This window comes from Excalfactoria chinensis, chromosome 25 (assembly GCF_039878825.1).
Source record: "Excalfactoria chinensis isolate bCotChi1 chromosome 25, bCotChi1.hap2, whole genome shotgun sequence".
Classification (NCBI taxonomy): Eukaryota; Metazoa; Chordata; class Aves; order Galliformes; family Phasianidae; genus Excalfactoria; species Excalfactoria chinensis.
In genome coordinates, this window is record NC_092849.1 from 3,225,008 (window position 1) to 3,240,231 (window position 15,224).

The 15,224-nt window shown below is 58.5% G+C and overlaps 2 protein-coding genes across 3 annotated transcripts; one reads left to right on the forward strand and one right to left on the reverse strand.

The window, feature by feature from the left end:
- The first annotated feature begins 536 nt into the window (after positions 1-536).
- On the forward strand, positions 537-8,036 carry MXD1 (MAX dimerization protein 1). The gene is made up of 6 exons (XM_072357079.1): positions 537-737; positions 816-918; positions 3,343-3,372; positions 4,107-4,221; positions 4,856-5,015; positions 5,094-8,036. Exons 1-6 carry the CDS (start codon positions 587-589, stop codon positions 5,279-5,281), a joined length of 747 nt encoding a protein of 248 aa, XP_072213180.1. The 5' UTR covers positions 537-586; the 3' UTR covers positions 5,282-8,036.
- C25H2orf42 (chromosome 25 C2orf42 homolog) lies at positions 7,402-14,120 on the reverse strand. Of its 2 annotated transcripts, none has more exons than XM_072357078.1 (9): positions 13,985-14,120; positions 12,466-13,303; positions 11,345-11,452; positions 11,165-11,248; positions 10,730-10,834; positions 9,870-9,977; positions 9,590-9,690; positions 9,351-9,513; positions 7,402-8,729 (listed from the first exon to the last, which is right to left on the reverse strand). In XM_072357078.1, the coding sequence occupies exons 1-9, from the start codon at positions 14,087-14,089 to the stop codon at positions 8,515-8,517; spliced, it is 1,827 nt and encodes a 608-aa protein (XP_072213179.1). In that variant the 5' UTR covers positions 14,090-14,120; the 3' UTR covers positions 7,402-8,514. The 2 variants fall into 2 exon arrangements, with proteins under 2 accessions (XP_072213179.1, XP_072213178.1); XM_072357077.1 differs by having other exon boundaries at positions 9,351-9,516.
- Positions 14,121-15,224: the final 1,104 nt, after the last annotated feature.

Genomic DNA, 15,224 nt, shown 5'->3' on the forward strand with positions numbered 1-15,224 from the left:
TCCAGGGGGGTCTCTGCTTATTGGGGGGGGGGTGTCCTTCATTGGGGGCTGTTTTGGGGGGGTCCTGCAGCTGAGGGGGGTCCCAGCTCAGCCCGGGGGGGGCTCAGAGGGAGACCTGCGTGCAGGGAGGGGCTGGGGACGTTCCTTACGGGGGTCTCCGGCCTTTGGGGCTCCCCACACCCGGGGGCTCCTTGGGGGTCCCCGCCCGCTCCGGATCGGCCCTTCAGCCCCACGTTGACACCCGGCACCGGAGCCACGCCCCCTCGTCCGCTTCCCGCCCTCCCATTGGCTGCAGGAGGCAGGAAGTGAGTCAGCCCCGTCGGCGGAGCCTGCCGGCTCGGCCAATCACAGCGAGCCTTCCCGGAGGGCCCGTCCGATCGGCGACAGCGGTGGGGGGGGGGGGGGGCGGGGCTTTCATCGGGGCCGAACCAATCGCGAAAGGGCGTGTCTCCCCGCCACCCAATCGCGAAAAGCGACGGTGGGGCGGCATCCAATGAACGGCGGCGGTGGGCGGACCCGGCGGAGCGGCCGGGCGAGGCGCTCACCCCGGCCCGGCCCGGCCCGGCCCCGCAGCAGCAGCGCGGCGATGGCGGCGGTCGGTGCCGACGGGTCCGGAGTCGGGTCCAGCGTCGGGTCCAACATCGGGTCCAGCATCGGGTCCAACATCGGGTCCAGCATCGGGTCCAACATCGGGCTGCTCCTGGAGGCGGCCGAGTACCTGGAGCGGCGGGAGCGAGGTACCGGCACCGCGCCCTGCCCCCCCCGGCACCTCCCGCTGCCTCCCGGCGCTGCCCGCTCCCGTTGTGTCCCCACAGAGGCCGAACACGGCTACGCCTCCACGCTGCCCGGAGCTGCCCGAGCCCGCAGGGAGAGCCCGAGGCGCCGCGGGAAGGGCCGGAGGAGCGGCGGGGGCGGCAGGTACCGGGAGGGGGGGGGCTGGGGGCAACGGGGACCCATAGGGACCCATAGGGATCCATAGGGACCCATAGGGATCCATAGAGACCCATAGGGACCCATAGAGACCATAGGGACCCATAGAGATCCATAGGGACACATAGAGACCCATAGGGATCCAAAGAGACCCATAGGGACAAAGAGACCCATAGGGACCCATAGGGATCCATAGGGATCCAAAGAGACCCATAGGGACCCATAGGGATCCATGGAGATCCATAGGGACCCATAGAGACCCATAGGGACCCATAGGGATCCAAAGAGACCCATAGGGATCCATAGAGACCCATAGGGACCCATAGAGACCATAGGGACCCATAGAGATCCATAGGGACACATAGAGACGGATAGGGACCCGTAGGGATCCGCAGGGACCCATAGAGACCCATAGGGATCCATAGAGATCCATAGGGACACATAGAGACCCATAGGGATCCATAGAGACCCATAGGGACCCAAAGAGACCCATAGGGACCCATAGGGATCCATGGAGATCCATAGGGACACATAGAGACCCATAGGGACCCATAGGGATCCAAAGAGACCCATAGGGACCCATAGGGACCCATAGAGATCCATAGGGACACATAGAGACCCGTAGGGACCCATAGGGATCCAAAGAGACCCATAGGGACCCATAGGGATCCATAGAGATCCATAGGGACACATAGAGACCCATAGGGATCCATAGAGACCCATAGGGACACATAGAGACCAATAGGGATCCATAGAGACCCATAGGGATCCATAGAGACCCATAGGGATCCATAGAGATCCATAGGGACCCATAGGGATCCACAGGGACTCATAGAGACCCATAGAGATCCATAGGGACCCATAGAGACCCATAGGGACACATAGAGACCCATAGGGACACATAGAGACCCATAGGGATCCGCAGGGACCCATAGGGATCCATAGAGACCCATAGGGATCCATAGAGACCCATAGGGATCCATAGGGACACCACTGTCAGCCGGGGGTCAGCAGCTGTTCTGGGGTGCCAGGTGTGGGGGGAGGAGGAGGAGATCGGGATCAATTGGGGCCTGTTGAAATCCCGCTGCCTTGGGGGGGATGGGGGCTGTGGGGGGACCTTTGGGGACGCCGCTGTCAGCTGGGGGTGAGGAGCTGTTATGGGGTGGGGGACGTGGAGGGCCCTGCTGTCACCGCGGTCTATTGGGATCCCTGTTGCGAGGGGGGGCTGGAAGCACTGGGGATGCTGCTGGCACCGGGCTGAGCTGGGGGTGTAGGGGGGGACCTGCTCACAAGGCTGGGGTCTGTTGGGGTCCCCATCGCTGGGGGGCTGCTGGCTTTGCTGGGCTGCCCCATTGTGGGGTGTCTGGCAGAGCTGTGGGGCATCCATGGGGGCACCCCCAGAATGGGTCCTTCCCCAGGACCCCGCAGAGCTGTGTGGTGGCCCTGCACCCCATGTCACCCCCCTACACCCCGGGCAGGGGTTGGGCACACTGGGGACATCCTCTATGAGGGACTGAAGGTGCAATCACACAACGTGGCAGGCAAAGATGCTGACACTGAGCTCTTAGTTTTGGCCTTTGCTTTGCATGTTGCCTTGGTGTGGTTCCTGCTGCCCGGGTTCCATTTGGGGGCTCTCAAAGTGGCAGATGAGATTCAGATCCAAACCCCTTTGTTGGGGAGGAGCTTGTGCCCCAAATGTCACCCGTGGCGAATCGCTGCCGCCCCTCCCGGCTCCTTCCTGCTGTTTGCTCAGGGAGGAGCAGCTCTGCCATCTCAGGGGCACGGCAATGCGTCCTGCAATGCGTCCTGCAATGCGTCCTGCTCCGGCTCACGTCGCATGGGGACGGGCGACCTTTGCCAGCTGTGACAGCAGGACGTCCCCGTCCCCACTGCAGGTTCCTTCCTGGGGAGATACGGAGCTTCGTTCCTCACTTTAGCATTGCTCACGAGGAATGGGAGCAGCAGGACTCGTGTTCTGGGGCTGCTGTTGTACCTCAGAGATGCACTGGAGTTGAGCTCTGCTCGGTTTGGGGTTGGTGTTGGGATGAGGAGAGCTTCCCCTTCCTGTGTGGTGCTGCTGGGCGGTGGTTGGGCCCCTTTGCTTCCTCCTCTCCTTTACAACCACTCATCCAGGGAGTGTGTGTTGGGTGCTGCTGCCACCCCGTGCTGTTGGTGCTGCTTTGTGCTCTCCTGTGCTGCTGCTCCCCATAACCAGCAGTGAACCGTCCCCATCCAGACCACCTCAGTGGGGTCTCCAGGCCCTGGCACTGCCATCTCTCTGGGTGTCTCTCCCTACCCACCTTTATGCCACCACATTTGTCATGCTGGGTGCAGTGACCCCTCTGCAGGGACCCCCTCTGTCTGCTGCCCTCCTGGAGCAAAGCGTTTCACAAAGTCCTCTTTCTTTTTCAGGTCGACTCACAATGAGATGGAAAAGAACAGGTGAGAATGGGCCGGGACCCGCATGGAATCTCTTCTCCATTGCACGTCAGGGCTGCCCCTCTCCTAGTCCAGAAGGAGCCATGCCATGCCATGCCCCTGGTGCTGCTCTGTGCCCCTGGTGCTGCTTTGTGCCCCTGGTGCTGCTCTGTGCCCCTGGTGCTGCTTTGTGCCCTGTGCTGCAGCTCTGTGTGCTCAGCCCCCCTGGGACAGGCAGCTGGGACTTCAGGCTGCTCACCTCCCACCTGTGGATGGATCTGCTGCAGGTCGACGCAGCCCAACCTGATGGAAAACAACCTCAGTGAGGGCTCAGCTCAGTTTGGGATTGACCCCAGCAGCACGAGCGCGTGTTTTGTTGGCAGTGTCATGCAGGAGGCACTCAGTGCAGGCAAATGCCTGTTTACTCGCGTGCGGAACGAGATAGGCAGGTCGTTGCAACATCCCCATCTGCCCTGAGTGTGTCAGTGGGGTACGGCACAGCAGTGTTGCAACGGGAACGGAACCGGAATATTGGGGCCGGGGAGCTGAGCACGGGGCATCCTGCGCTGCAGGAGGGAGCATGGAGTGCCTGCTTTGCATGTTGCCTTGCTTCTGACCCAAAGGAGGCTCGAGGGCCATTTGCAGCCCCGTGCTGGATGTAGTCGGAGCAGTTTTATTTCGCTGTTCCTCCGCTGATAAGGAGGCCAAGATGCTGCGTGGTGTTGGGGCACGCTGAGCATCTGATGGTTTTCTTCCAGGCGTGCCCACCTGCGGCTGTGTTTGGAGAAGCTGAAGGTGCTGGTGCCGCTCGGCCCCGAATCCAGCAAGCACACCACGCTGAGTTTACTCATGAAAGCCAAATTGCACATCAAGGTGAGTCCGGTGGCACCAGAAGTCCCTGGAGAGCGCAGGGCTCGGAGAAAGCTGCTCATGCAAAGCTTCTCCAAAGCCCTCAGTCTTGCTCCTGCTCTGTTGGCACCATGTGGCTTCCTGGCGTGTCGACTGCTTTATGGTTTGCCCTTTACACCGTGACTATCACTGAGCACATTTGGTTTTATGAAGCAGCAGATAACCATGGCGGCACGGCGGGACTCAGCCTGCGTGCCAGCCCTGCCTTATCAAAGCCTGGAAATAGAGAAAATGAATAGACAAAAGAACTGCATAGAAACCAATCGGAGGAGAGAGCGTTGTTAGTGTGCCAGCTCTGTCTGCTATGGGGTTGTATCAGCAGCAGTCTGGCTCTGAAGGGGTCTGGGAGACCTGGGCAGCCTGATGTGGTTGGTGGTGAGCAGCCCATGGCATGAATTGGGGCTTGGAGGTCTAACACAACCATGGTGTGAGGCCATGACTCTGATCTTTAAGGTTCCTTCCAACCCAACCACTCCATGGTTCCATGATCCCGTGACCTTTAAGATCCCTTCCAACCTGACCACGCTGTGATCCCACAATTCTGTCACCTTTGAGTTCTCTTCCAACCCAACCATTCCATCCTTTTCTCCCTCTGCAGAAGCTGGAGGACTACGACAGGAGAGCCCTCCACCAGATTGAGCAGCTGCAGCGCGAGCAGCGGCACCTGAAGCGGCAGCTGGAGAAGTTGGGCAGTGAGAGGATCCGCACCGACAGCGTCGGCTCCACCGTGTCCTCCGAGCGCTCCGACTCGGATAGAGGTGAGACCCACACATCTGTGTGCGACGTTTGGAGGCCCCATTGAGCCCCTAGTGATGCCGTTTGCTTTCTGCTTGCAGAAGAGATCGACGTGGACGTGGAGAGCACCGACTCCCTGCCCGCAGACCTCGACTGGAGCAGCAGCAGCCCCAGCGACTCGGACGAGCGCGGCAGCCTGCAGAGCGTGTGCAGCGACGAGGGCTACGCCAGCTCGGGTGTGCGGAGGGCGAAGGCGCAGAGCTCTCACAAGCTGTGCCCTGCTCTCTAAGGATCAGACCCCGCAGCTCTTCCACCCACCTCTCTTTCCCGGTTGGTAGCGAACCAGACCGTCCCGCAGTTCCCTTGTGCCGCTGACACCAAGTCCGCTTTGCCCCGGTCCCCAAGCAGGGCTGTGGGTGCTGAGCTTCTCCCACTCGCTTCTCGCCCCGTTGGGAAGCTCATCTCAGCGACACTGTACATTCCAGCCCCGTTTTGGTGCACCTGGGAATACGGCAGCGGTAACAGCAATGCTGGATGAGCTCAGCTTTCATTTGCCTTGCTGTTACCGCTCCTTATTCCGGATCTTTGTAGTGTTTGCCCACTCACAATCAGCACCAGGGCCCAAATATGCATTGTGTGGGTGAGACCCAGCCTTGTTGGTAGCTCGGAGCAGGTAGAAAGCAGAGGGAGGTCTGCAAAACAGAGCGTCAGTCGGTGGCCTTCCCTCCGCCGACTCTAAAAATTCAGGGTAGCAACGGACCCCTCCTGCAAAGCAAAAAGCTCCGCTCCTCCCGGCAGCCTCGGGATGGACATCTCCAGCTCTGGAAGTTCCTGGAATGCCTCAAAACCAAATGGTGCTGTCCTCGCGCTGTGCCCTCTCGCGTTACGGCCGCGTGTTCTAGGACGGCCTTGGCGCTTCTTTGTCTCTGGGACAATTTCTTTTCTACCTCGGAGAGATGAACAAAGATTATCTCCATCCCTTTAGCACAAAAACAAACAAACAAGATGCCTCATTGGTTCTATAGAAGCGCTGCTTGGTCCCATCGCATCCATTTAGCAATAAGCGGCGGCGCTGCTGCGTGAAGCACTTGCCCGGCCTTTGAGTTGTGTCTGGGCTCTCTCCATGCTGAGGATTTGGGTTTCCACAACCAAACGCCAAAAGAAAAGGCCAACCCCGTCCCCTGGCCTCAAGGCTTTGGTTTCCAGCTGTGCCGATGCGTCGAAGCCGACTTGAGCATGGTCTACAAAGCAGTATTTCTTCATTTCCTTTGACATGAATGGAGTTCTGACTTCATGCTTTACAGGACGTTCTGGGATTGCTGTATGCAGAGTCCTCTGATGGAGATGCAGAGATTTCCCCTCAGACCCTCAAGGAAGAGAGTTTTCCTACTCCATCTCCCGTGCGCAACATCAGACGCTTTGGTGATGGGGATGGAACATCCATGTGGGGCTCAGAAGCCATTCCGACTCTTTGAGAAGACTCTTAGGGGGTATTTAATACCAGGTTGAATTGGACCTTGGGCAGCCTGATCTAGTATGAGATTGGGGCAGGGGGGTTGGAACTTAATGGTCCTTGGGGTCCCTTTGAACCCAAGCCATGCTGTGATTCTATGAAAACTCATGGAAACCGACCCCAAGATGACAAAAGAAAACCCACGGAAACCCACAGAAAGCCAACCCCGTGAAGACAAAAACCCATTGAAACCCATCTCAAGAAGGCCAAAACTGATGGAAACCACCCCCAAAGACCCCAAAGACCCATGGAAACCCACTCCAAGAAGACAAGAGCCCACAGAGCCCACCCCAAGACAACAAAACCCCACGGATAAAGCTGAATATCTGCACTCGGAGGCGCTGCTCTGGCTCACGATGACTCAAGTCCTCTGCAGCCCCTTTCTTCCAAGCACTGCTGAAATCCCAGTTCCAACCCCGGCGTGGTGGGGATGCACTCCAAGGGGGAACAGGAGGAAACATGCGCTTCGTTCTCCACTTAGTTAAAGCGAGGGTTAAGGTTTAGTCTCTGTTTGTTTTTGGTGCTGTGCCTTTTTGGGGCTGACCTCGTTCTTTTGGTGAAACCCGCCCTGTTGGGTTTGGTTGTGGGGTTTTTTGTTGTGATTATTTTTTTGCCCTTCGTTTCTGTTCCCAAGACGAAGCAGCCGATCCTCTGACCTTTGGACGTGCTCCTCTCCAACACGCCGCCATCAGATAACAAAGAAACCCCAATAAACTCAAAGCTTTGGCAAATGATGCGCCGCCGTCGGACGGGCACGAAGCTTGAACCCAAAACCACGGGCTTTTCCCCCAAAACTCCAGCTGTGAGCTTGGAGGAGCAGCACCCTGAGGCCGCCAGCCTTTCCTCGAATTCACGGATCCACCAGCATTACTCAGAGATAAGCTGCAGCCATGAGATTTGTGTTGTTGTTGTTATAGATTGTTGGAAATAAAAAGGGGGGGGGCCAGCGAGAAGCACCCCCTGCGTTTACACAGACGTGCGAATCCAACCTGCTCCCACTTGGGGACGGGGAAGCCCCCAGCCCTGGGAGTTGGTCCCCATCCCATCCCCATCCCTCAGTCTGGGGCAGAACAAAGCCAGCAGTGGGGGCTTCTCCATCCCCACCTCAGGAGCCTTCCCCACCTCATTGGCTTTTGATGCATTTTCATTGCCCTTCTCACTTATTTTATCCCCCCCCCTTTTTTTTCCTTCCACTTTACCCCCGAGCCCCAACCCCCCCCCAAATCCTTGGCTTTTTTAGCATCACTTTTGAGTCCTGGCATCTTCTGAACGATAAGACACGGAGTGAAAGGGGAGCAGCAGATGGGAGGATGCGAGATTTCCTTTCCAAGGCGTTCGATTCCCGTTGTACATAGCACGTCACTATGAATCCTGTGTCAAGGCCCATCTAATGGTGCTTCTTTTTGTTTTCTTACGAGTTAGCACACGCGGGTTTTTTTTTAGAGAGTCCGTGTTTTAGACAGACCCGTCCGTGTGTTCGTATTACTTCTGTATTGTTGGATTGTTAGAGAATAAATTATTTCAGTACGAACGTCCTCGTGCTGCTGTTGGGAAGAGGGGTGGGATGTGCTGCTGGGGGCCGTGCTCTGTTCCTGCAGGAGTCGGGCTCCCTGGCTGCTCTCTCCCTACAAATCCAGTTGCAGCTCATCGACCTGAAGGAGGGAACGAGCCCCCAGTGCCCTCCTCCATCCATGGGGAAGGTGCAGCCGGGCTCTGCTGTGAGCAAGGAGCAGCTGCAGTTCAGGTAAATTCTGGCATCAGACCCCCCCATCCCTGCTCTCTGCTCCCAACAGCTCCTTGCTCTGCATTGATTTTCCCCTCCCTCTGCCCCCCCATGCCCTTCCCAACTTGCTTTCCTGTGCGCAGAGAGGAGCAGCGTGCACCTGGTAAGCAGCACTTTTTATTTCTCCAGGTGCAGCAGCAGTTTTGTGCTTCGTTTCTTTCTCTCTTTCGGGCTGAAGTGGCCACGGTGGCAGTTCTGGAGTGCAGCCCCCCCCCCAACTTGCAGCTCAGGGGAAGGTGATGGTGGTGAGCGGAGCGAGTTCCAGGGTGGGCTCCAGTGCTGGTGGCTGTTGGGTGGAGAAGGAGGCGGGGGGCTGACGGCCGCCCTGGTGCCCGTACTCAAACTTGATGCGCAGCTCTCCAATGTGGGAGTGAGGTAGGATGTTGGGGATCCACTCGATGATAAACGGGGTGGGCTCCTTCTGGGTGGGAGAGGTGTTTCCTACAGGGGAGGGGGGGGAGAAAAGGGTGAGTGGGTGGGGGGCACCTCAGTGGTGGGGGGGGTGTTCTTGGAGCAGGGTTTGTGCTTCTGGGGTGTGTGTGTTTGTAATGGGTGTCTGGACTTGTGAAGGTTGAAATGGGGGAGAATGGGGAACCGTGCAGTTCTGTGGCTGCTTTTGGTGGGAGGGGGATGGAGATGGTGACACAACTCATCACAGAGATGATGGGGGGTGGGTTCCATCAGTTGAGGGGGAGGAGGAGGGCCACCGACTGGGGGCACCACCCCTGGGTGCAGATCTGGGGCTCCCCCTGCATGAAGGTGTGAGGGGGAGAACCTCAGTTATGGGAGGACCCCTTTGTGTGGGGCTGTGAAGGGAAGCACCCCTCCTGGTGAAGGCGTCTGTCTCCTGACTGGGGTCTGGGGTCATTCCTTAGTGCCTGGGGGGCTCCGTGGTGTGACTGCTGCTTGGTGGAGCCCCACACCCCAGGCAGGGAGCTGCACGTCCAGCCGGTATCTTGCTCCAAGACCTCATGGCGGTGCTGCTGGGGCTGCCCTGGCGGTGTGGGGGGAGTTGGGCTGAGAGGTGAACTCCTTCCCTCCCTCCCTCCTTTCCTCACTTACCCACTTTGAGGAAGGTCTTGAGCTCCAGCGGGCGGATGGCCGGCTGCTTCTCCAGGCGCCCGTAGGTCTCAGCGATGCTCTCCACCTCCACCTTGGGGCACTTGAAGAGCTCATAGGTGCCATCCCGGTTCTGGATGAAGCTCCTTGTGATCTCCAGAGGCAGCTGCTGGGAAGCAGCGGGGTGAAGGGCTCAGTAACGCGTGGCAGTAGTGCAGGGTGGGGTGTCCATTCCCCCTTACCTCAGGTGTATCGAAGATCTGCTTGACCTGCAGGATGTTGGTGATGTGCCACGTGTACTTGGAGAAGGTCCCCAGGGGAAGGGCATCTTTGCGGACAAACGCTATGGGGGAGGAAAAGGCAGTTAAAGGTGGGGGGGGAAGGAGCGAGGCTGGTGATGCAACTTGCTTTTCCTTGCTTCTGTTTCCTGATAGAAACAAGGGGGGGGGGTCTGCTTTCTGCTGGCTTTTCCCTGCCTGAAGTGCGTGCAGAGTGCTTGCAGCGTAGGAGCGAGCTTCTTACCTGTAGTAGAGTTGGGCAACCTCTTCTTTGTACTCCCGCTGGATATCCTCTGCTGCAGCGCATCAAAGAACGCCTGTGGGATGTGGAACACCAGCGGCTCGGGTTTGCCTGCATGGTCACAGAGAGGGAAGGGCTCAGGGCAAGAGAGGCACTGCTGCCTGAAGGCTGATAAGGGGTTGGAAAGGAGCGTGTGTTCAGGTGGAGAGCAGCATGTGGCTGGAACGGCAGTGCTGACGTTCCTCCACCAGTGCTGTGTTTTACATTGACTTTCTGTGTTGTGCTTTGTGTCCCTGCCCCCTTGGCCCGGCTGTGGGCAGTGCTGGGCACTGGGCTCGGAAAGAGACCCCCCCCCTAAAGGTGTTTGTCCTCTTCAGCAGCCGGGAGCCTCATGCAGAACAGCCCCGCTGAGGATTTCCATAGCTCTGGCTGTGCTCTATGGCCACTTGCCCTGCAGGAAGCTGCGTGGCTGACCTGCAGCCACAGGGGATATAGAAACAGCCATCACCCAGAGCTTGGTACACAAAGAACCTGAGCAGGACAGTGTGCACAGCTCTGCCCTGAGGGCACGTGGGGGACAGCAGCAGCTCCAGACTGGTGAGGGAGCATTTCTTAGATGCCACGTGAGGCACCTCACCTCACCTTACCTTACTCACCTCTTCTGCCCGGCTCCAGGCGGGTTCTTCAAGCATAACTAACCTCTTAAGGGTGTTTCTCCCTTCCCTCAGCAATAAACATCAGGCTTTGGTGAAGCTAACACCACATTTGGGGAACCAATCAAAGCCAATGGTTTGCTCTGAGCTGAACAAAGCACGTGCCTCCCTTTGGGCTGTGATCTGCTGCAGTCCCATAGCGCAGCTTACCCTCAAACTGGTAATGCATGGTCTGATGGATGCGCTCGGTGACGCTGGCCAGCCAGTCTTGGAAGGACAGGGAAACCTGGGACTCGTCCACAAGTTGGTTACAACCTGCGAGGTAAAGCAGAGGGACATCAGCTCCAGCTGCAGGACCCTGCAGTGCTGCACTGACCCTTCTGTCCCTGAGATCCAGCACACGCCTGTGGATGTGGGAACAGTTGGGACACACGTGCTAAGGAGAATCCCCTTTAGGAGGTCGCTGCTATGGCAGTCTGCATCTCCTTTCCCTGCTGCCTCACACAGAGCAGCCAGAGCCCAGACGTTCTTTCTCAACAAGTATTTATCCCCAAATAACCCAACTCTGCCCCATTTCCAGCTGGGATGGGGAGCTCTGGACATCACTGCGGTACCAAAAGAACCCAGCGTGGGGCTGAGCCCTACCTTGCCTTTTCAGCGAGGCAGCCACCGTGGGCTTCTTCAGGCTGCTTCTCCTCACGCTGCCCGTATCCTGAGCCAGGAGAGGCCCTGGGGAAAGGAGGGTGTGTTGGGGCACACGCTGTGCTGACACCGCAGCCCTCACTACGGGCCTCAGACCCCATCCCCGCTGACGGCGGCACTCACCGGGCATTAAGTCCTTTTTCCTCTTCTTGGCCTTGGCAGTGGCCTCGCCAGCCTGCACGGTGGACTCGGGGCCACACACCAACTGCGGGACGGCGATCCCTTTCAGCCCTAGGAGGAACAGCTGTCAGTCACTAAAAGCATCACTGCCCCCCCTCAGCCAGTGCTGCCCTGCTGGGGGGGGACTCACACCCAGCCCACACTCCATAAGGGCTCCATCCGAATGGATGATCCACACAGACAGGAGAAACGAGAGCCTTGAGCCAAATGTTTGGGGTTTGGCTTGTTTTCAGCTCCACCTGGCAGGCAGGGAGTGCTCCCCCAAAGCACCAGGCAGCAAAACGTGCCACCGCTGCACGTGGACTTCCCACATCCTGAGCTGCTGCCTGCAAAAAGCACGCAGCAAACCAGAACCAAGAGCAAGGGAAAAGCCCAGAGGGGAAAGGTGAGGCCACAGAGCCAGCCAGCTCTCATGGGGCGGACAGAGCTGGGGAATGGGGTGGGCACAGAGCTGGGGTCCCTGGGCACTAACCGTGCTCTGCTCCCAGCTCGGGTCCCATTGGATGCCATGTGTTGTCCCCAGGGGGATCGAAAGGAACAGTGCTGCACCTTAAGCACGACTGAGCTTAGCAGCACTGAGCTGGGGAGTGGTTTTAATGAGCTCAGGTTCAGAGCAGTCTGTGTTAGGGAGGGTTCCAAACGCTCTCGGGTGCCTCAGTGGGACTCGCTGGGTGCAGCCTTCGGGCTGCAGAGCACAACTAAACCCAGCGACTTCTGCCCCGTGTGGATTTCACAACCCCTTCAGCTCTGCTGCTCTTGCCCAAAAGGAAGAAGACACCCAGTTCCCATCCCAGAAGAGGAAGCTCCCCTTGCTACAAGCATCGATTGCAGCAAAGCAAAGGGGGACCTGTCCCCCAGGGCAGCCCCCTGCTCTGCTCCCACAGCTGCATGTCACAGCCTGGCAGTGCTTTGTGGTGGGGAGAGGAGCAGGAAATGAAGCCCCAGCTGACAAAGAGCCCACAGGGAGCAGCTGTGAGGGCCGCCCTCAGGCCAGCAGGAGCAATAGGGCGGCCATCTCCCCTTGCCCCCCCCTTTATCCCCCTCTTAAAATCAGCCTCAGATACCGCCAGAGTCACAGGTGAGGAAGTCAGCAAACTCCTGGGCCAGGCTCTCGTCGCTGGCAAAGGCACAGATGCAGGCAAAGAAGTGGATGCACCTCTGTGCCGCCGCCTCTTCCTTGGCCGAGGCGGCCTTGCCAGGCTTCAGGCTCTGGCAGGAGCAGAAGAACCTGTGCTCCGCCAGCGTCTTCGTGCTCATCTTCTGCGCGAAGGAGGCGTGCAGGTAACCCAGGCTGTGCTTTTGGCCGGCCTTGCATTTCACCACCAGGACGCTCTTGGTGATCCGCTGCACCAGCGGCCCCGTGGGCTCCGTCGCCAGCTGCCAAATAGTCTGTTTGGTTTCGGGCGACGCCTGCACGGAGTTGAGCACCGAGCTTTTCAGGGTCAGCGGGGTCGCCTCGGTCTGACAGTTCAAGGCCAGTTTGACGTGCTGACATTGGTTCTCCACCACACCCTGCGTGGCTGCCTTCAGGCAGGTCGGGACGTAGCAGCGGCCGGAGCTGAGCTGAGTGATGACGGTCCCGTCTGCTGTCTGTATGGCCGTCTCCGAGACGCCCAGCTCCACGAAGCAGCGGTGATCCGGCCCGCGGTCCCGCTGCCGCACCGAGAACAGCTGCAGGTCGGAGCCGGTGATGATTTTAACAGCGTCGACCCCGGGTTGTTTGCGTGCGCCGTAACGGAACACGGTGCCGCAGTTCTTGTTCTTGCAGCTCAGCCCGCGGGTGCCGTTGTAGGTCCCGCAGCGCGGACATTTCCTGATGCCCCTCAGCGTGGCCTTGCCCAGGTCGGACAGGAAGGACGGAGCTTTGCTGCGCACCGACGTGGGCTCCATCCTCGGGGAAGCCTGAGGGGCAGAGATGGGGGTGAGCGGTGGGGTGAGCAGCGGGGAGCTGCTGGCACCTACAGGAACAACAGCAGGGAAGGGGACTGGGCCTGTCCTGCTCCCTCCGGCCCTTTCCCATTCCCATTCCCATTCCCTTTCCTATTCCCATTCCTATTTCCATTCCCAGTCCTGTTCCCAGTCCCGTTCCCATCCCCATTCCCTTTCCTATTCCCATTCCCATCCCCATCCCATTCCCTTTCCTATTCCCATTCCCATCCCCATTCCCATTCCCTTTCCTATTCCCATCCCCATTCCCATTCCCATCCCCATTCCTATTCCTATTCCCATTCCCGTTCCTATTCCCATCCCCATCCCCATTCCCATCCCCATTCCCATTCCCTTTCCTATTCCCATTCCCATCCCCATTCCCTTTCCTATTCCCGTCCCCATCCCCATCCCCAGTCCCATTCCCGTTCCCATCCCCATTCCCATTCCCGTTCCCGTTCCCATCCCCATCCCAGGCCCGTCTCCCCTCAGCCCATCGCCGCGCTGACGTCACCACCGTGACGTCACCCCCCCGCCGCCAGGGGCCGCCCCGCCGGCCCTTTCGTCCCCCCGCCCCTCTGACGTCACTTCCTGTCCCGCGGGTGGGGGTCCCGCTCCGCTCCCCCTCCCCTCCCCGCCCTTCCCTCCTTCCTTTACCTGGGTGGCGGCGCGCGCCCCCCGCTCCAGCCCGGGCCCCGCCGCGAGGCCGCTCAGCGCTCCACCTCCGCCATGGCGTCCGCCCGGCCGCCGCCGCGCTCCCATTGGACCGCCGCGATCACGTGGGTGCGCCGCACGGGTCGGTGGGAAATGGAGTCCACGGGAGGGCCGGCGCGCGTGCGCAGTTCCAACCCGAGCAGCTGGGCCCCTTTCCTTGTTTGAACCCATTTCCGACCCCAAATAAAGCCCCAACCCCCATTAAAACATCAACCCTCACAACATGGACCCACATACAGCAACATGGACCCACATACACCAACATGGACCCACATACAGCAACACAGCTCCACACACACCAACATGGCTCCACATACATCAATATGGCTCCACATACACCAATATGGCTCCACATACATCAATATGGCTCCACATACACCAACATGGCTCCACATACACCAACATGGCTCCACATACACCAACATGGCTCCACATACACCAACATGGCTCCACATACACCAATATGGCTCCACATACACCAACATGGCTCCACACACACCAACATGGCTCCACACACATCAATATGGCTCCACATACACCAATATGGCTCCACATACATCAATATGGCTCCACATACACCAACATGGCTCCACATACACCAACATGGCTCCACATACACCAATATGGCTCCACATACACCAACATGGCTCCACATACACCAACATGGCTCCACATACACCAACACGGCTCCACATACACCAACACGGCTCCACATACACCAACATGGCTCCACATACACCAATATGGCTCCACATACACCAACATGGCTCCACATACACCAACATGGACCCACACACACCAATATGGCTCCACATACACCAACATGGCTCCACATACACCAATATGGCTCCACATACACCAATATGGCTCCACATACACCAATATGGCTCCACATACACCAATATGGCTCCACATACATCAATATGGCTCCACACACACCAATATGGCTCCACACACACCAACATGGCTCCACACACACCAACATGGCTCCACACACACCAACATGGCTCCACACACACCAACATGGCTCCACACACACCAACACGGCTCCACATACATCAATGGGGCTCCACACACACCAACATGGCTCCACATACACCAACACGGCTCCACACACACCAACATGGCTCCACACACACCAATATGGCTCCACATACACCAACATGGCTCCACACACACCAAC

Excerpts from the sequence above, each read along its gene's own strand:
- C25H2orf42 (XM_072357077.1), bottom strand. The coding sequence starts at position 14,089 with ATGGGAGCGCGGCGGCGGCCGGGCGGACGCCATGGCGGAGGTGGAGCG. Across the intron at positions 13,304-13,984 it reads GGGCGCGCGCCGCCACCCAG|GCTTCCCCGAGGATGGAGCC; the intron begins GTAAAGGAAGGA and ends TCTGCCCCTCAG. Across the intron at positions 9,978-10,729 it reads CATGCATTACCAGTTTGAGG|GCAAACCCGAGCCGCTGGTG; the intron begins GTAAGCTGCGCT and ends GTGACCATGCAG.
- MXD1 (XM_072357079.1), top strand. The coding sequence starts at position 587 with ATGGCGGCGGTCGGTGCCGACGGGTCCGGAGTCGGGTCCAGCGTCGGG. Across the intron at positions 919-3,342 it reads AGGAGCGGCGGGGGCGGCAG|GTCGACTCACAATGAGATGG; the intron begins GTACCGGGAGGG and ends TTTCTTTTTCAG. Across the intron at positions 5,016-5,093 it reads GCGCTCCGACTCGGATAGAG|AAGAGATCGACGTGGACGTG; the intron begins GTGAGACCCACA and ends TTCTGCTTGCAG.